Source organism: Schistocerca nitens, chromosome 3 (genome assembly GCF_023898315.1).
Source record: "Schistocerca nitens isolate TAMUIC-IGC-003100 chromosome 3, iqSchNite1.1, whole genome shotgun sequence".
In the NCBI taxonomy this organism is placed as follows: domain Eukaryota; kingdom Metazoa; phylum Arthropoda; class Insecta; order Orthoptera; family Acrididae; genus Schistocerca; species Schistocerca nitens.
In genome coordinates this window covers 775082298-775104514 of record NC_064616.1, presented here as the reverse complement: position 1 = coordinate 775104514, position 22217 = coordinate 775082298, and the positions used below count along the sequence as shown (strand labels likewise).

Genomic DNA, 22217 nt, shown 5'->3' with positions numbered 1-22217 from the left:
TTGGATCTCGACCAACGCGAGCAGCAATGTCGCGATACCATAAACCGCAATCGCGATAGGCTACAATCCCACCTTTGTCAAAGTCGGAAACGTTATGGTACGCATTTCTCCATCTTACACGAGGCATCACAACAATGTTTCACCAGGCAACGCCGGTCAACTGCTGTTTGTGGATGAGAAATCTGTTGGAAACTTTGCTCATGTCAGCACGTTGTAGTTGTCGCCACCGGCGTCAACCTTGTGTGAATGCTTTGAAAAGCTAATCATTTGCATATCACAGCATCTTCTTCCTGTCGGCTAAATTTCGCGTCTGTAGCACGTCATCTTCGTGGTGTAGCAATTTTAATGGCCAGTAGTGTAAAATTTCGTCGTTTGCGTTCTCTCTTGGTGTTGCAATTTTAGTGGCCAACATCGCCAGTACGGATTAGAATGCCGTCTGAAGTGTGTGCCACTGACCTCAGTGAGTGCGGGGCTGACGTTTGGTGGCTGCGACTGGTGCCGCAGTGGCGGGGGCAGGTGGTAGGTGGTCCGGGAATAGCTGTCGGCTGCCGGCTGCGGTGTGCGCCAGTCGGCCCCAAGATGCCCCTCCGGAACCAGCCTCCCGCGCTCCGCCGCGCCGCTATGTCCACCATCGCCAGTCACTTCGAGCTGCTGTGCTACGGTGTGCGCAACAGCAAGGAAATGTCCGAGCTCATCCAGTCTGACGCCTACCTCGACATCGACGGACCCTTCCAGCACTTCCGTGAGTATCACGGCTGGCTCCTCCTCCCAAAAATACGAGCGTCCGCGAGCCACTGCCCTTGCCCTTGACACACAGCAACAGCTATTACACGAATAGTCCAAATACTAACGAATCAAAAATAAGACACAATGAGAGTACCACATGACCCAACATGTCACCCATCATATTTCATGCATCATCTCATTAAATGTGACACTCTTCTTCGATGAGATACTAATAAATAATTGTGTGTGTTTACTTTACGTACACGTGTTTCACCTGGTTCCTTCAGGTTTTAGCAGTTGCTTCCTCCGTTTTGAGCAGTAGTTCTCACTGATATCTATTTGTGTAGAAGAGGATGCTACTTTTCATAGAATATCCGTGTGGAGTATGATGTAGTACGGAGTTGTCCTCTTCTAGACGAACTCGTATATACCACGTTTAAGTGCATCTACTGTAAAGAAAGAAAGACAGGAACAGCAATTTACTGAACACCTGAAACAATCTCGTGAAATAATTTTTGGCAAAGTAAATACAAAACAACAGTTCCAAAGTCGTCAGTTATCGTATTCACAGAGAGACAAACATGAATCATAAATAATAAAAGATGTCTCGACTCCAAAATGTAATTAAACGTTGTTCAAATATCCTAATTCTGCAGCTGAAGTTCCCGGCTGCGTGCTATTCCGACTTCCACAGACCTAAACATCAAGTGCACTTAGTCACTGACAAACTCCGCATCACTAACCATACTCCTCTGCAATAAACAGACGTGATATTCCGTAACCTAATGGAGTTATTGGAAGAGCCTTTTGATATAAGGGACTTTCTCGTTGTTGTCAATCTGAGCAAACTGTGACCGTCTCTAGGGATCAGTTAAGCACTTTATGTCCTCTATACATAAACACAGAATTAGTAGCATAGAAGTACCATGTGATTTCCATGCTATTATTCACTTTGCTTAAAATTCTGTCCCTACGATGTCAAGAACATTCAAATAGCATACAGTTATGCAAATATTAATTCACTTCTCATAAATTAATATGTTTAAATTTCCGGAAGAATTAGTACAAAGTTTTATCTGAACTACTGTATTAACGCTGAAACTAGCTACGCAACTCCCAAATTTGTTTTTTCCATCACCACATGCGTTTCATTTCATCCATTCAAGCCAATGTAAGTTGTGAGGTGTCGTCGCCTCTTTCTGCTTCCACGGGGAGATGTATTTGCTTGCATTTATCGGTTTTCTTTTTCTTTTATTTTCAGCCCACATGATTCTCATGTTTCAATACCGCACAGCGACCAAAAGGCCATGTTAGAATTGTTGACGTTTTTGTTTACTGGAGAAACACAATAACAACAAAACAAACGCAGTGGTGTGGACGTGGTATAATAGTTTAACGTGAGCATAATGTGGGAGATGTATATTGCAGAAAATAAAAAACAACCAAGAAAACCAGTGACCAGTACTAGAAACGACAATTCTTACCAAATGTTCACGTTAAAAATAATGAAGCATGTATACAGAAAAGGACGAGGACACGCCAACGCAGATTACAGCTTAACAGAAAAAAAAACAATGAGATGCGTGTAGTGACGGATAAACCATGCAGATGAGGATAGGATAGTATTAGCAATAACAAAGTACTTATATAGAAGCTAAGGATACCAAGGCCATGCATCTGATGAATTTACTTGAAAATCACCGAAGTTTCAGCTCTTATCAGCAATGAAATTGCTATTATTCCTTTCGGATGTTCAGACAGTAGTCTCTTCAATTACGGCAGATATTTTAACTGTAATAAACGCGCCGACCGAAGTGGCCGAGCGGTTCTAGGCGCTTCAGTTTGGAACCGCGCGACCGCTACGGTCACAGGTTCGAATCCTGCCTTGGGCATGGATGTGTGTGATGTCCTTACGTCAGTTAGGTTTAATTAGTTCTAAGTTCTAGGGGACTGATGACCTCAGATGTTAAGTCCCATAGTGCTCAGAGCCATTGGAACCATTTTTTTGTAATAAACGCGGCAGGGTGACAGTCTGCGCCTGACTTTGCTGTGGCTGCAGTGTTGTCCAGGCCCGTGATTTACTTTGGGTCAGTTTGTAGCTGGAGATACCTGAGCTGCAAATGGTGACAACTGTAGGTGTGCAAGGGATTTCATTTTTTTAATTGAACTACCGAAACACAGGACTGTTGAGGGAACTGTGAACCAGTGCCTTGCTACGTAGGCGCGCGACTCACTTATATTTAAACATACAGAACGCAAGCTCTGTTTCACCAAATTCTGCATTTGGCATTGTTGTTGACAGATTCCACAACACAACTTTTATAATCCCGTAGATAGTGCAACTGTTGTAGAATTTTAGAACATGTTTTTTGCTCGAGTATCATGTCGTTTTTGGAAACCCAGAATCTACTATGTAGGAATCAACATGGATTCCGGAAACAGCGATCGTGTGAGACCCAACTCGCTTTATTTGTTCATGAGACCCAGAAAATATTAGATACAGGCTCCCAGGTAAATGCTATTTTTCTTGATTTCCGGAAGGCGTTCGATACAGTTCCGCACTGTCGCCTGATAAACAAAGTAAGAGCCTACGGAATATCAGACCAGCTGTGTGGCTGGATTGAAGAGTTTTTAGCAAACAGAACACAGCATGTTGTTATCAATGGAGAGACGTCTACAGACGTTAAAGCAACCTCTGGCGTGCCACAGGGGAGTGTTATGGGACCATTGCTTTTCACAATATATATAAATGACCTACTAGACAGTGTCGGAAGTTCCATGCGGCTTTTCGCGGATGATGCTGTAGTATACAGAGAAGTTGCAGCATTAGAAAATTGTAGCGAAATGCAGGAAGATCTGCAGCGGATAGGCACTTGGTGCAGGGAGTGGCAACTGACCCTTAACATAGACAAATGTAATGTATTGCGAATACATAGAAAGAAGGATCCTTTATTGTATGATTATATGATAGTGGAACAAACACTGGTAGCAGTTACTTCTGTAAAATATGTGGGAGTATGCGTGCGGAACGATTTGAAGTGGAATGATCATATAAAATTAATTGTTGGTAAGGCGGGTACCAGGTTGAGATTCATTGGGAGAGTCCTTAGAAAATGTAATCCATCAACAAAGGAGGTGGCTTACAAAACACTCGTTCGACCTATACTTGAGTATTGCTCATCAGTGTGGGATCCGTACCAGATCGGGTTGACGGAGGAGATAGAGAAGATCCAAAGAAGAGCGGCGCGTTTCGTCACAGGGTTATTTGGTAACCGTGATAGCGTTACGGAGATGTTTAGCAAACTCAAGTGGCAGACTCTGCAAGAGAGGCGCTCTGCATCGCGGTGTAGCTTGCTGTCCAGGTTTCGAGAGGGTGCGTTTCTGGATGAGGTATCGAATATATTGCTTCCCCCTACTTATACCTCCCGAGGAGATCACGAATGTAAAATTAGAGAGATTAGAGCGCGCACGGAGGCTTTCAGACAGTCGTTCTTCCCGTGAACCATACGCGACTGGAACAGGAAAGGGAGGTAATGACAGTGGCACGTAAAGTGCCCTCCGCCACACACCGTTGGGTGGCTTGCGGAGTATAAATGTAGATGTAGATGTAGATGAACTGGTTATCCTACCGCAGGAAATCTTATAACTAAAATATGAAGATTATCAACGTCCGTTAGACCGCAGATTGTGTCCAGGACTAATAATCACATAATTCCTGTAACTATGAGCTCTGTTTGTATCTTCCACCTCTTTACGTTTTCAAAATTAATGGTCATGTCAACTGCAGGGCGATGCAGCTTCGATCTGTCTTTTACAGGTTAGAACGCTAATGGAAATGAAACATTTTCTAAATGAAAATGAGTAATTATCCATTGCAGGATATATGTTTCTCTTACATTGTCCCTTTCATCGGTTTATATCTAATATTTCTCAACATTTTGATCAAATTTGTGATTTGGGTTCAGCCAGTTTACAGTAACCGCTTAAGATGATTGCAAATGCTTATAGTTCGTAAACCTACACTGTCGATATTGAATCTTCCATATTTGCTGATGGTACGAATGGTTGTCGATGGCACGATCTAATCTTATAATCTACATATGATTACTAAAGAGGAATAAGCTAAAGTTACATTTTTTAGGAATCAGATAGTGGCCAGTGTAAGTCCTCGCAGCTTTGTGATACGGGCATCATAAAGCACATTCTGCAATCAAGTGAAACGACCGCACCACAACTTTAGTTGTGAAATATAATAACGCCAGAGGAGTATTGTACTTAGTTTCAGATGGTTATTGTAGCCATTCCTCCAAGACTGTTTACAGAATGAATGACAAATTCCCGAGATTGCCAAACACATGAGTTTTCGTCATCACATGTTACAGAACGACCACAAAAACCAGTTCTGTGCTTTTGTTCATCCATATAGACGTCATAATCTTTGTTGTCTTTCGAAGTACATACCATAAAACAGCACGAATTCCAGATTACTAAATTTGTGGACGCTCTATGAACGTCTTATACGACTTGTCTACAGTAATTAGACTGATACCGCAGACCTAAATGTACACAATCTGGCGATGCTTACTGATGATACTGATGGTCTGGAACAATAAAAGTAAGTAAATAAAAGTAATTTGGATTTAACTTTCCTTATTATTCAAGTCACGCAGAATAATAATTAATGGTTTTCAAAAACACTCGATAAAAAATCAGCAAGGAACAGAATTGTTGGATGAAGAGACAATATTGGGAGAAGACATGGAAAGAAATACGTGCCTCAGGAGTCCAAACTATTCACTTACTCTGTTCTCAGTATCTTCATATTGTTATTATGCTACGCAAATCACGTGATATAGGCCTGTCAATCCTCTACTGGAAGCTCACCTACATCATTCCCTTCACAATTCCCACCTGAATCCTTAACGTGACCGCTGCACTTTAGCGCAGAGTACAAGTCAGCGATAATGTCGCTAGGACTGTTTTGCTACGGAGCACTCGAGATCTACTTTATTTGGCTTCTAATTCACTGAGAACTGAAGTACCGAAGCTCGATCGGCTAACAACGAGTGAAAAACATTTTACAATAAGGTGGTGTGTCTGTTCTATCACTCATCAAGATCATTTATCTGTAAAACTCTGCATTTGCAGAAAACAGATGTCCGAAGGATAAACGATCTAAAGACTAAAGAAAAGCAGATGGTTCAGAAACAATACCGGATACCGACAATTACATATTTTTTCAAGCTGTACAAGCTTTATCGCAGACATTTTTTTGATTTACCACACCTGCAAAATGGCGAAGCGCTGGTCACGGTACATGATCGATATTTTATCGTCCTTTCCGCAACGTAGCACGACATCGATGCTGGTATCTAAGCACCGACATAGAGGCAAGGATGAGCTTGGCAATCGTGCCTTACCGACGTGCTTGTGGTAAATACGGAAACGTGAACTTTGGCGGCTTTATTACCAATTGCACCCATACAGAACCAACGTGATATTAGTCTTATCTTGGCTTCCGAAAGACAAACACCGGAAGAAATCCATCGGAGAATGAAGAATTTGTATCGGGAAGCATGCCCGGCGAAAACTACCGTTGTGGAATGGTGTGCCAGGTTCTGCGTTGGTCGAGATTCGACACAAGACGCTTCTCGACCTACGAGGCCAGCCATTACTGACAAGTGGGAGACACTTGATCACCCGTCCCATAGCCCCGATCTCTCCCCATGCCATTATCACGCCCTCGATCCCTTAAAAAGGCCTTGAAAGGTCGACGATTCCTGTCATTCGAGGATGTGCAGAACGCAAACAGCAGGACAAGGTATTTTACAAACGGGTATAATCAGCCTTGTGCGGTGGTGGGATGTTTGCCTCAATGGTCATGAACATTTTGCCCGATTGGCATACCGATTCTGGACTGTATGGCTTTCGAAAGCAAACTTTTTTATCGCCCTTTGTACAACCAAATACCTGCATGGAGATACAGAGCTCTATTAACACCGCATGGCAAATGACTAGTGGTGGGATGTTTGCCTCAATGGTCATGGACATTTTTCCCGATTGGCATACCGATTCTGGACTGTATGGCTTTCGAAAGCAAACTTTTTTATTGCCCCTTGTACAACCAAATACCTGCATGGAGATACAGAGCTCTATTAACACCGCATGGCAAATGACTAGTTACAAAGTTACCATTTCTGTTGCACCATCTGAAGTGAACGCTGTGCCTTTTTGTTTAGACAACTGCAATCCTAATACACAGAATTGTTGTAGGAAGCCCAAATATTTCTCTTGTTATTGATCCATCCCATTTTGTCTTAATTATTTCATCGAATTTTCGTATTTGCATTTGAGTGCCAAGTACGGGAGGAACGAACAGCCAACACAGGAACTTCGATTTTGGGAAATAAGACTCTGTAAGTATTACGTGAGCTACTTTTTTTTTTTCAAGATTCGATCGGCCTCGAAATTAAAACCACAGTGAAAATCAAAGGAAACTCTGCTCAGATATGTTGCGTAGTGTCTGTAGTATGACCATCGATCGCGCCATGTCACAGTTTTCAGTTCTGAGAGAATAGTGAGCATGTAAAGATGCCTAGAACAGAGTCTCCCACAAAAATGTGAAGTGCGAGCTGTTATTGAATTTCTTAATGCTGACGGGTTCTTCCTGATTTCATGCAGCCGACATAACGTAACTGTCATTTGTGGCAGCAAAAGTGCGGCAACTGTGCAAGAACTTCGAAGCAGAACGTACAGATGTTCTCAGTCCGGAACCGCGCTGTTGCTGCGGTCGCAGGTTCGAATCCTGCCTCGGGCATGGATGTGTGCGATGTCCTTAGGTTAAGTTAGGTTTGAGTAGTTCTAAGTCTAGCTGACTGATGACCTCCGATGTTAAGTCCCACAGTGCTCAGAACCATTTGAACCATTTTTACAGATGTTCACGTTGGAGGCGGTAAGGGAAGGAAGTGAGTGACAGCCGACGATCTCGTTAAGCTAGTGGATCAGACGATTCGAGATAATCGGCTACGAACGGCAATTCACCACAAGCGAAGAGAGTGTCGTCATCAGACAACGTCCTTCTACGTGGCAGTGCTTGACCTCATACTTCAGCTGCAACAAAGACACGTCTGTACCGTTTTCGATGGGAAGCGTATCATCATCTACAATACAGCACGGACTTCTCTCCCTCTGATTTTCGTCTCTTTGCTCACATGAACCGTTCGCTATGAGGGCAGCGATTTGGCACAGGCAGCGAGTTTTCATACCAATGTTAAGAATTGGCAGAAAGCACAAGCGGCTGTCTTCTACGACAGGGGTACTGGAAAGTTGGTACAACGCTACGATAATATCTACTTAATAAAAGCAAGCCTTCTGGCCTAGACTGTATACCAATTAGGTTCCTTTTGGAGTATGCTGATGCATTAGTTCCATACTTAACAATCATATACAACCGTTCGCTCGACGGAAGATCCGTACCCAAAGACTGGAAAGTGCACAGGTCACACCAATATTCAAGAAAGGTTTAGATTAGATTAGATTAGATTTACTTTCATTCCAATTGATCCGTAGTGAGGAGGTCCTCCAGGATGTGGAACATGTCAGAAAAACAACAATACGTGACAAATATTTACAACTAAAACAAATAAGCTAATGTACCATTCCACAGGTCCCAAGTGGAATGATCGTCATTTTTTAATGAACACTAACAGTCATTTTACAAATACTAATGCACTGAAATTAAAATAAAAAAGTTTTTTATTTATTTATAAGATAATAAACATGTAATACATCTACTGTAATACTTATTTACAATGAACACATTACTGCACTGAAATGGTGCAGAAGTTAGATTATACTTACACACGCACACACACACACACACACACACACATTTTCAATGAACACATTACTGCACTGAAATTGTGCAGAAGTTATGTTGTACTTATATACAAATCAGTTGGTTTTACTAAGAAATTCATCAACGGAGTAGAAGGAGTTGGTCACCAATAAATCCTTTAGGCTTCTCTTAAACTGAATTTCATTGGTTGTTAAGCTTTTTATGGCTGCTGGCAAGTTATTGAAAATGTGTGTTCCTGAATAATGCACACCTTTTTGTACTAGACTAAGTGACTTTAAATCCTTGTGAAGATTATTCTTATTATATTAACAGAATCTTCCGTCGGTTCTTGGTAGAACAACATTATAATAATAAATGAAAAGCACCAGTTTGCTTTTGTTCTACAATATTATTTTTATTGCTAACCGGTTTTCGGCTTACAAGGCCATCTTCAGACATGTAAATGTCTGAAGATGGCCTTGTAAGCCGAAAACCGGTTAGCAATAAAAATAATATTGTAGACAAAAGCAAACTGGTGCTTTTCATGTATTATTATTCTTATTCCTATTATTGATTCCATGAATTGAGCTGTTGGTTTGAAAAAGTGATATATTTTTAATGACAAATTTCATTAAGGAATAAATATATTGGGAAGCAGTAGTTAGTATCCCTAGTTCCCTAAACAGGCTTCTGCAGGATGTTCTTGAGTTCACACCACATATAATTCTTACTGCACGTTTTTGTGCCCGGAAAACTTTAGCTTGGCTTGATGAATTACCCCAAAAAATAATCCCATATGACATTATGGAATGAAAGTAAGCGTAGTATGCCAGCTTTTTCATTTTTATATCCCCTATGTCTGACAAAATTCGCATTGCAAACAGAGATTTGTTAAGACGCTTCAGCAGTTCTGTGGTGTGCTCCTCCCAGTTGAATTTATTATCAAGCTGTAATCCCAAGAATTTAACACTGTCCACTTCTTCTATCTTCTTGTCATCGTATGTTAGACATATACTCTTGGGACACCCCCTACAAGTTCTGAACTGCATGTAATGTGTTTTTTCAAAGTTTAGTGACAAAGAATTGGCTAGGAACCAGTGATTAATGTCCACAAATATTTTATTGGCTGATCTTTCTAAGACTACACTTGATTTGCTATTTATTGCAATGTTTGTATCATCGGCAAACAAAACAAACTTGGCATCTGCTAATGTTTCTGATGAAAGGTCATTGATATACACAAGAAAAAGTGAGGGCCCCAAAATGGAACCTTGTGGGACCCCACATGTAATTAGTTCCCAGTTGGATGATGCCTGATAGCTTGATACATGTCTCTTTCCTAATAACACCCTTTGTTTCCTGCCAGAGATATAAGATTTGAACCATTTTGCAGCGTTTCCTGTTACACTATAATATTCTAGTTTACTTAAAAGGATATTGTGATTTACACAGTCAAATACCTTTGACAGATCACAAAATATACCAGTTGCCTGCAATTTTTGTCTAATGAATTAAGCACATTTTCACTGTAAGTGTAGATAGCCTTCTCAATATCAGAACCTTTTAGAAATCCAAACTGTGACTTTGACAGTATGTTATTTGAGATAAGATGGTTATAAAGACGACTGTACATTTCTTTTTCGAAAATTTTTGAGAATTCTGGCAACAGTGAAATTGGACGGAAATTTGATGCTATTTCTTTATCTCCCTTCTTAAACAGTGGCTTAACTTCAGCATATTTCAGCCATTCAGGAAATATTCCACTGATAAACGACTGGTTACACAGATAGCTTAATATGTTACTTAGCTCAGAATCACATTCTTTAATTAACTTTGTTGATATTTCATCATACCCACTAGATGTTTTTGATTTTAAAGATTTTATGATTTCTGTTGGGGTAGTGAGGGTCAAATTCATATTATGGAAGTTACTTGAAATGTCTGGTCTAAGGTAATCCATAGCAGCATCTACCGAACCTGACAACCCCATCTTTTCAGTAATAGTTATAAAATGTTTGTTAAAAAGTTCTGCAACACTATACACATCTGTCACCAATGTATCATTTGCTCTTAATGCTATTTGTTCCTCTTCATGTCTGGTTCTACTGGTCTCCTCCTTCACTATATCCAATATTGTCTTTATTTTATTATCTGATATGACTATCTTTTCCTTGTAATATATTTGCTTTGACATCCGTATTACAGTCTTTAATATTTTGCAGTATTTCTTATAATGTGCTATAGCATCAACATTGGAAATGTTTCGGATTGACAGATACAGTTTTCTTTTTGTTTTACAAGATACCCCTATCCCTCGAGTAATCCATGGCTTCTTTGTAGACTTTGCTCTAACCTTGGTAAGTTTTAGGGGAAAGCAGTGTTCGAATAAGGTAAGCACTTTATTAGCAAAAATGTTATATTTTTCATTCATGCCATGATCACTGTAAACATCAGTCCAGTGAATGTCTCTGAGGAGTGTCCTAAAATAATCAATTTTTGGCTTACTGATTAGCCTCTTGAGCTCAGATTTAACAGATTTTATATCCTGTTCAGTATTAACATTTAACAAAAGGAACTGCATGTCATCGTCTGAGAGGCCATTGACTATTGGTTTTGTAATATAATTTTGTTCATTGGACTTTTCTATAAAGATATTATCAATGGCTGTTTGTGAGCAAGTGGCTATCCTAGTGGGGAACTTTACTGTGGGAATTAAGTTGAATGGTAGTGTTACTAACTCAAATAAGTTCTTATTGGGAGAGTCTTTAAGGAAATCTACATTGAAATCACCAGCAACCACTATTTCTTTGTTTTTGGTTGTTAAATGGGCCAGTACAGCTTCAAGGTGGTTTACAAACAGATTAAAGTTACCTGCAGGTGCTCGATATACACTTAATATTATGACGGATTTTTTGTGAAAATCTAATTCTGTTGCACATGCTTCCATATGCTGTTCTAGGCAAAATTTATGAATGTCTATGTTCTTAAAATTATGACAGTTCCTGATGAATGTGGCAACTCCTCCTTTCTCCATTTCTGATCTACAAAAGTGAGATGCTAACCTAAACCCTGTAACACTTAAAAGTTCTATACCAGTGGTCACATGATGTTCAGAGAGGCAGATTATGTCAGCTGGGTTTGAAGACTCTAATTCATCTATGCAGATAGTTAATTCATTAATTTTATTTCTCAGTCCTCGAATATTTTGATGCAATAAAGATAGCTGACATTTCACATTGACTGAGTTAAAGTTGGGTGGAGTTAAAATATCTGCTGACAGTTGAAAATTCTTAACCAATGGCTGTTTATGCTGATGTAATAAGCTGGAATTATGTTTCTTGATTTCTTTCTCAAACTGAAGGTTTGTCTCAGTTCTAACCCCTCTTAAAATTTGCTTTCTTTCTGTCCTCCCTACCCTAAAAAAGGGTCTTTTCTGAATCCTATAACCACTGGTATTTTACCACTCATGACAGTGCCACCCCCCTTTAACTTTCCTGCAATTTCCCCAGCCAATTTACCCTTCCCCTTCCTGTTGAGGTGAAGGCCATGCCTAGTATAATCGCACCTACTGAGAGAATCAACATGAACCACACCAATGTGTGACCCCGCACCCGACATGAGCAGCCGTTCCAGCTCCAAATTAACTCTCTTGACAGAAGAGTTCAAATAAGGTCGGTCATGGCGCCCAAGAACAGATACAAACTCAACACTAGTATGCTTCGATGCCGATGCAATCTTCGCCAGGTCACACTCTATACTGTACCCAGGATCTCTGTCAATACTGTTACCTGCCCCACCCACTATAACCACGGTGTCTTCCTAAGTGAAATCTTTGCAAAGTGATCCTAAATCCTCTGTCACCTGCTCCAGACCAGCACTAGGTTTAAAAAAATTGGTGACCTGGTATTCTGATCCTAGGTAGTAGGAGTAATCCACTAAATTACAGGCCCATATCGCTAACGTCGATATGCAGCAGGATTTTAGAACATATATTGTGTTCGAACATAATGAATTACCTCGAAGAAAACGGTCTATTCACACAGTCAACATGGGTTTAGAAAACTTCGTTCCTGTGAAACACAACTAGCTCTTTATTCACATGAAGTGCTCAGTGCTATTGACAAGGGATTTCAGATCGATTCCGTATTTCTGGATTTCCGGAAGGCTTTTGATAATGTACCACACAAGCGGCTCGTAGTGAAATTGCGTGCTTATCGAATATCATCTCAGTTATGTGACTGGATCTGTGATTTCCTGTCAGAGAGGTCACAGTTCGTAGTAACTGACGGAAAGTCTTCGAGTAACACAGGAGTGATTTCTGGCGTTCCCCAGGGTAGCGTTATAGGCCCTTTACTGTTCCTTATCTATATAAACGATATGGGAGACAATCTGAGCAGCCGGCCTCTGTTGTTTGCAGATGACGCTGTCGTTTATCGACTAATAAAGTCAACAGAAGTAACTGCAAAACGATTTAGAAGAAACATCGGAATGGTGCGAAAAGTGGCAGTTGACCTTAAATAACGGAAAGTGTGAGGTCATCCACATGAGAGCTAAAAGGAACTCAAAGTTCGGTTACACGATAAATCAGTGTAATCTAAAAGCCGTAAAGTCAACTAAATACCTAGGTATTACAATTACGAACAACTTAAATTGGAAGGAACCCATAGAAAATGTTGTGGGGAAGGCCAACCAAAGACTGTGTTTTATTGGCGGGACACTTAGAAAATGTAACAGACCTACTAAGGAGACTGTCTACACTACGCTTGTCCGTCCTCTTTTAGAATACTGCTGCGCGGTGTGGGATCCTTACCAGATAGGACTGACAAAATTTGGGATGGACATAATTAAAACAAAGGAGTTTTTCGTTGCGACGGAATCTTCTCACGAAATTCTGATCACCAACTTTCTCCTCCGAATGCGAAAATATTTTGTTGACATCGACTTACATAGGGAGGAACGATCATCAAGATAAAATAAGGGAAATCAGAGCTCGTACGGGAAGATATAGATGTTCATTCTTTCCGCGTGGTATATGAGATTGGAATAATAGAGAATTGTGAAGGTGGTTCGATGAACCCTCTGCCAGGCACTTAAATGTGATTTGCAGAGTATCCATGTAGATGTAGATGTAGAAAATGTGTAAGTCGGAGAGGCTACTACATAGAGAAGTAGCTGGAAGTCGTACAAAGTGTTGCAACAGAAACATTTTTAATTTTCACTGTGGTTTCCATTTTGCGACCGATCGGAGACAGACGAAAACAGCCCTCGTAGACGAGTAAAAATAGATTGTTTGAAACAAATGTTTCGTTTCTTAGCCAAATAACTATCTCATTTATGGCTCTTGGGAATCTGCTCCTAGTAATTGTCGGTTGTGCACAAATGCAAATTACATATAAATGACCTTGATGGCAGGTAGAACAGTCCCATCTTCGTATTTTAAAATCATTTTCATTGAGTGTTATCTGTTCGATCTGAGGTACTTATTTTTGAGATAGGAACTGTGATATAGGCGTATTGGCCAATGAACCGCATAATATCTACATCTTTACTCTGCAAAGCACAGTAAGGAGCAAAGTGCAAGGTATTTTTGTTGTATTGTGACTTCATATACTACAGTTTTTCGGAAAGTAAGTTCAGAATGATTGTAAAATGGAAACCACTGTGATAATCAGAAATGTTTTATCTGCAACAGTTAGCTACAGCTTCCAGACACTTCTCTACACAGTCACCACTGCGACTTACAGATTTGTCGTAGCGTTGTACCAACTTTCCAATACCCTCGTCATAGAAGGCAGCCGCCTGTGCTTCCCTCTAATTCTCTACGCTCATCTATAACTCGTTGTCTGTGCGAAAATGTTGTCTTCATAGCCAGTAGTTAATTTGAGCAGAGATGAAACACAGAGGGAGCCAATTACCGGCTGTAGTGCAGATGATTAAACAGTTCCCAGCGAAAACGCTGCATGAGCATTTTCATTGCCCCTGCACATTGCGACCGAGAATTGTGACGAAGTAGGAACCGTGTGGCAGTTCTGTAATATTGGCTGCATAACATCAGGCGAAATCTCTCACCAGGGCCTCAGGCTTGGCGGGAGACATTATTTTCTACGCATCTTTATCAGCTCACTGTGCGCTCAGAACTGAAAAGAGCGAAGTGATGCAACCGACAGGCATACTAGAGACATTGTCGAACACATATGTGCAAAGCTTTATTAGATTTTCACAGTGTTTTCCATTTCTTGACCGATCGGAACTTACTTTCCTAATATCCCTCGTATTTTCCATTTACAACCACGGAATGTAGTACAAATGAACCTCCACCCAGTGAAGTGGCGCAGTTGTGAGACACAGGACTCATACTCGAGTCGACTCTGGTTTGTCTGGCCACCCACATTTAGGTTTCCTTGACTTCACTAAATCAATTGAGTAGATTGTCGGGATGATTCGTTTTGAACGAGTCGACTCTGGTTTGTCTGGCCACCCACATTTAGGTTTCCTTGACTTCACTAAATCAATTGAGTCGATTGTCGGGATGATTCGTTTTGAAAGAGAACGGCCGATTTCCTTACCAGTCTTTTCCAAAACCGGGTTCTTTGCTCTGTCTCTATCGACCTCGTCGTCGAGGAAACGTTAAACCCTAATACTCCTTCTTTCTTTGCTTCTTTCCTTCTTTTTACGAATGCCTCCTTAAACGTGTATTGTGTCTAAAGCTTCTCTACACCTCATTGCTCAAACTGCCCAAGTACTTGGAGTGACTCTTCTTTTATACGAAGTTACTACTCAATATAGCTTCCATTTAAAGTAGTGAGCTCATTACATTGTTGAACCCATCTCTCGACTCCTCTTTGGAAAAAAAAAGGTAAACAGTAGTACACTGTCGAATTCATGTTGAAACTTCCATTTCATCTGGGTCACAAAACGTTGTCCCTGAAGAGAGTCCCTTATGACAATAAAAATGCAGTATGGGGTGTAGAAAAATATCCGCTACCAGTCACAAAAAAAGGTTATTTATTTGTCACACGACCGGTTTCGTGCTTGCGCCCATCTTCAGGTGTTTATACATTCATGTACATGTTTGTACTTTTGGAGATCACTGTATAAATATAAAACAATTATTTGCTGGTGACTACACAGATACAAGTGGGACAATTGCGAGTGGTAAGGCAGGATTTGACGAAAATATATCTGTAGACAAAAGCGCTTTTTGTTTAATTTGATTGCTTGAATGGTCTTCGTCATCTTGATTTTACATGTTTTGAAAGCATTGACAGTTCGTAATACCTGGCTAGGTAACATTAAATGAATTACCATCCACAAAAAATCCAGTAATTATCGCGCGTACTGAATTCACGCTGTGGAACAGAAGCGTGACCACTGACAAAGCATCATTGCAGAGCATATGATCTGGTACTATATAGTGCGGTTAGTCGAGATGGATAGCTTTCACATTTTTATTCGACCTCTTCCATCCGATAATTGTTCTAATTTTCTCGAATGTCTCATTTAACGCTACCTGATTGATAATACAGCTTTTTTCCAGATAAAACATGAATGACGCCCACTTCATCCATAAAAATCCGCCCCCTTGAACTTTTGCAATGATTGCTGGCACTTAAACTTCTTAGATGTCGTAAAATAGATTTTATTCAATGCCATGGACAAACTGGTTGTCATCTTTTCACCATTGTCTGTGTAGCACAGTGACTATAATTCAGCAGGATCAGTCTTTCGCCGTGGTTACTTGCTGCCGATACGCACAGCTGCCGTGTCCGATTTCTCTGTTTGTTTCTAATGCGGATGCTCCTTCTGTAAGCTTCTTCATCCACCTATGACAGTCAGGTAGATGCAGAAAAAAAGATGCAGTGTTTCTTGACGTCCAAAAGACGTTTAACTCAGTACCACACATACGTTTATCATCTAAAGTACCATTATATGGCCGGCCGTGGTGGCCGAGCGGTTCTAGGCGCTACAGTTTGGAACCGCGCGACCACTACAGTCGCAGGTTCGAATCCTACCTCGGGCATGGATGTGTGTGATGTCCTTAGGTTAGTTAGGTTTAAGTAGTTCTAAGTTCTATGGGACTGATGACCTCAGAAGTTAAGTCCCATAGTGCTCAGAGCCATTTTGAACCATTATATGGGGCGCCAAGACTGATACGTGAGTAGATTGAGAATTTCTTGGTGGGGGGTCACAGCATTTTTTCTGGATGGAGATTCATAGACAGATGTAGAAGTAACTTCGAGTGTGCACCAAGGAAATGTGTTGGGAGCCTTGCTGTTCATGCTGTACATTAATGACCTTGGAGACAATACTAACAGTAACCTCAGACTCTGCTCAGATGACGCAATTATCAATAAAAAAGTAGGCTACTCTTTGAAAAAAGGAGCACACATTTCAGTCACATATAAATAAGATTTCAAAGTGGTGGAAAGATTGCTAACTTGCTTTAAATGTTCAGAAATGTCAAATTTTACACTTAAAGAACGAAATATCAATGAGTCACAGTTGGAATCGGTCATCCCGTACAAATAAGTGGGTGTAACAATTTGCAGTGTTATGAACTCGAACGATCACATAAGTTCAGATGTAGGTAGAGTAGGTGACAAACTACGGTGCATTGACAGAATACTATTGAAATTCAACAAGTCTGCAAAGAAGATTACCAACGAAACACTCATGTGATCCATCCTCGAACACTGTACGAGTGTGCGGGACCCATATCAAATGGAACTAACAGGATATATTGAACATATACACTACTGGCCATTAAAATTTCTACACCAGGAAGAAATACAGATCATAAACGGGTACTCATTGGACAAATATATTATAATACAACTGATATTTGATTACATTTCACGCAGTTTGGGTGCATATATCCTGAGAAATAAGTACCCAGAACAACCAGCTCTGGGCCGGCCACTGTGGCCGTGCGGTTCTAGGCGCTTCAGTCTGGAACCGCGTGACCGCTACGGTCGCAGGTTCGAATCCTGCCTCGGGCATGGATGTGTGTGATGTCCTTAGGTTAGTTAGGTCTAAGTAGTTCTAAGTTCTAGGGGACTGATGACCACAGATGTTAAGTCCCATAGTGCTCAGAGCCATTTGAACCAACCACCTCTGGCCGTAATAACGGCCTTGATACGCCTGGGCATTGAGTCAAACAGAGCTTGGGTGGCGTGTACAGGTACAGCTGCCCATTCAGCTTCAACTCGATACCACAGTTCATCAAGATTAGTGACTGTCGTATTGTGACGAGCCAGTTGCTTGGCCACCATTGACCAGACGTTTTCAATTGGTGAGAGATCTGGAGAATGTGCTGGCCAGGGCAGCAGTCGAACATTTTCTGTATCCAGAAAAGCCCGTACAGGACCTGCAACATGCGGTCGTGCATTATCCTGCTGAAATGTAGGGTTTCGCAGGGATCGAATGAAGGGTAGAGCCACGGGTCGTAACACATCTGAAATGTAACGTCCATTGTTCAAAGTGCCGTCAATGTGAACAAAAGGTGACTGAGACTTGTAAGCAATGGCATCCCATACCATCACGCCGGGTGATACGGCAGTATGGCGATGACGAATACATGTTTCCATTGTGCGTTCACCGAGATGTTGCCAAACACGGCTGGGACCACATGATGCTGTAAACAGAACCAGGATTCATCCGAAAAAATAACGTTTTGCCATTCGTGCACCAATGTTCGTCGTTGAGTACACCATTGCATGCGCTCCTGTCGATGATGCAGCGTCAAGGGTAACCGCAGCCATGGTCTCCGAGGTGATAGTCCACGCTGCTGCAAACGTCGTCGAAATGTTCATGCAGATGGTTATTGTCTTGCAAACGTCCCCATTTGTTGACTCAGGGATCGAGACGTGGCTGCACGATCCGTTACAGCCATACGGATAAGATGCTTGTCATCTCGACTGCTACTGATACGAGGCTGTTGGGATTCAGCATGGCGTTCTGTATTACCCTCCGGAACCCACCGATTCCATATTCGGCTAACAGTCATTGGATCTCGACCAACGCGAGCAGCAATGTTTCGATACGATAAACCGCAATCGCCATAGGCTACAATCCGACCTTTATCAAAGTTGGAAACGTGATGGTACGCATTTCTCCTCCTTACACAAGGCATCACAACAACGTTTCACCAGGCAACGTTGGTCAACTGCTGTTTGTGTATGAGAAATCGGTTGGAAACTTTCCTCACGTCAGCACGTTGTAGGTGCCGCCAGCGCCAGCCTTGTATGAATGCTCTGAAAAGCTAATCATTTGCATATCACAGCATCTGCTCCCTGTCGGTTAAATTTCGCGTCTGTAGCACATCATCTCCATGGTGTAGCAATTTTAATGGCCAGTAGTGTACAATGGTGTCCAAAATTAAAGCAACAAACGGAAATTTTGCAAGGTTGCGGTTATTTTGCCACAAAGCAGTATAAATAGGTGATAGTAAAGTATAAAGAATATAAAGAATACAGAACGTAAACAACTGCAACATGCATAAAGGTAGACAAAAATGTTCTTGGTTTTTTTTCCAACTTAACGGATTTGCACACACATTCCGACAAATGGTTAATGTGCTCAGTATGGGGTGTGACCACCTGTGGCAGCAATACACGCCTGACAACGATGGGGCATGCTGTGAATGATGTCATCAGACTCATGTTGAGGTAACAATGCCCACTCTTCCTGAAGAGCTGCTCGCAATCTTGGAGAGTGATTGGTGGATGCTGATGTGATGCAAGCCGTCTCCCTAGTGCATCCCAGACATGCTCTATGGGATTCAAATTGGGAGAGCAAGCAGGCCACGCCATGCGTGCAATATCTTCCGTTTCGAAGAAAACATCAACGACCCGTACTCCACGAGGTCGAGCTTCATCGTCCATCAGTACGAAGTCTGGGCCCACAGCAGCTCGCAACAACCACAAATGAGGTCCCAAGGTGTCGACACGATACCTGACAGCAGTTAAACCTTGCCGATTCACCCGTACAGTTTTATGAAGAGCGATGTGAGTGGTGCCCACACCATTATGAATCCTTCTTGATATCGGTCTCTTTCCACAATGTTTGAGTCCCGAAATCGTGTTCCACGTTCCCTCCAGATGCGAATGCGAATCCATCGAAAATCGCTGTCCAGCCTATATCAGGACTCATTTTCGAAAAGAACATTGACCCACTATTCGACCCTCCAGGTGGCGTGCTGATGACTAGACGTTCCTTTGGCCGAAGTGGCCGTGCGGTTAAAGGCGCTGCAGTCTGGAACCGCAAGACCGCTACGGTCGCAGGTTCGAATCCTGCCTCGGGCATGGATGTTTGTGATGTCCTTAGGTTAGTTAGGTTTAACTAGTTCTAAGTTCTAGGGGACTAATGACCTCAGCGGTTGAGTCCCATAGTGCTCAGAGCCATTTGAACCATTTTTTAGACGTTCCCTTCTGTGAAAACGCGTCGGAGGGACACATACAGCAGGTCTCCGGCAATAAAGACCACTCTGCCGGAGCCTTCGGCACACCGTTTAGCACCGACCGAGGTGGCGCCTAGCACACTGGACTCGCATTCGCGTGGACGATGGTTCAATCGCGGGTCTGGCCATCCTGATTTAGGTTTTCCGTAATTTCCCTAAATCGCTCCAAATGCCGCGATGGTTCCTTTGAAAAGGCACGGCGGACTTCCGTCCGCGTCCTTCCCTAATCCGATGAGACCGATGACCTCGCTGTCTGTTCTCCTCCCCCAAACAACCCAACCCACACCGTTTGGCTCGTTACAAAATGTCCAGTGGATACTGTGAGCTCACATGGCAGTTGCTATGCAGTACTAATGTGGTACTGTCGTGCCCTCACAGCCAAATAATGGCCGTCTCTTCTGAAGTCACACTTGGTCGGCCCTGCCCTGGTCTTTGGGATACACTTTCTGTCTCTATAAACTGTCGCCACCACATCCGAGAAACAACACAGTGATTCACATTAAGCCATCGGGCCACATCAGTTTGCGACTGTCCTGCTTTCTTTCTTTGGCCCTCCATCGCAGAGAGTATGGTAGGCATGTTCTCTGTGCCATACTGCACCGTCTGTGACTGTGTACACAACGACTGTGGATGTGGGGCTACCCGTCAAACACTACTTCCTTTCATAAGTGCCCTGACTGCATCGTTCGCATGGTTGTCCATTGACCGGAATGTCATCTTCGGTGCAGAACACGATAGTACGGATATCTGGTTGACAGTTTGTATGATTATATCGCGAATTAGACACAGGACCGGGAAATAGCGGTTTGTTGCTTTAATTTTGGACACCAGTGTATAGAGAAGAGCAGCATTTATAGTTACAGGTTTGTTTAACCTATCGGAGAGTAACACGGGAATGCAGAAAGAATTGAACTGGCAAACGCTTAGAAAGTTTCTAAAATTAAAGTGACGAATCTTGGAATTACAACAACTACCTACATATCGGACCCGTAGATATCGCGAAGACAAGATTAGACTAATTACCGCGCACAGAGAGACGTTTAAGAAATTGCAGCCAGTTGTCAAACGTCGCATAAAACTCCGAACAGGATTGACCATTCTTAGGTTGTACACTGTGTTTCTGGACACTGCTCCATATAGGTAAGCCTACCGTCCGCCAAATTTTTGACGTTACAACTAATGTCATTGCCCATTGTGCTAATGTACAGTGTGCGTAAAATATCATAATTATTTTCGAAACCGTTGAAGATTATGAAGCAAGACTTCTCGATAAAAAAAATGGTTCAAATGGCTCTGAGCACTATGGGACTCAACTGCTGTGGTCATTAGTCCCCTAGAACTTAGAACTACTTAAACCTAACTAACCTAAGGACATCACACACACCCATGCCCGAGGCAGGATTCGAACCTGCGACCGTAGCAGTCTCGCGGTTCCGGACTGAGCGCCTAGAACCGCGAGACCACCGCGGCCGGCCGTTCTCGATAAATCACAGTACGCAGTGGGATGAGTCTTTAATTGCGTAGACAACGCCAGTCACTGTTTCATACGCTAACGTACTGCAGCAGCGTCTTTTTATAATGGAAGAACTTACTTTTTTTCAAAGATGTTCGAGAACATATAAAATGGTATGTATAATAATATGTCGTTTGTTACGGTTTGTTGTGAAATCTTTTACAAACAAACAGGCGGGTAATTTGGTAAATATGAAGGTCAAACTTGCGAAGATAAACGGCTTCCGGCCAGCTATCTAATGTAAACTTTTCAAAGCAGTTGAAACTGAACTGTTTTAGCCATCGTATGCAAAACATTGTCATAATTTTTCGATCATTTTAGCTGCAACCACAAAAAGCATCATGTCAGTGTATTCATAGTTTCAAGTTCTCTCGGACACCTTTAGAAAGTAAGTCGTTTCTTTAAAAATACATATATGCTTTAATATCTAAAAAAAATGTTCGTGGATTATATAAACAGAAAAATACTCATTCACCTTCGTAGCACCACGTTCTTCAACGATTCCGAAAATATTGGCGATTAACGGCATGTTCAGAGTGGGAAAAACAAAACCGTCCCAGAAATTGTTTATGTACCTCAAGACAGGCAGCCCAACTTACACAATTTGCCCTGGGTGCGGATGATGTAAGTTAGATTGCCTATCTTAAAGTGTGTGAAATATTTTCCGGGCTAGTTCTGCTTCG

General features: G+C 41.9%; 1 protein-coding gene across 2 annotated transcripts in view; it reads left to right on the top strand.

The window, feature by feature from the left end:
• Positions 1-550: 550 nt before the first annotated feature.
• Positions 551-22217, top strand: part of LOC126248781 (uncharacterized) — a 661014-nt gene continuing 639347 nt past the window's right edge. For both annotated transcript variants that reach the window (XM_049950154.1, XM_049950153.1), the window contains exon 1: positions 551-742. In XM_049950154.1, coding sequence (XP_049806111.1) covers positions 580-742 — 163 coding nt within the window. In that variant the 5' untranslated portion in view covers positions 551-579. The remainder of the gene's footprint in view (positions 743-22217) is intronic.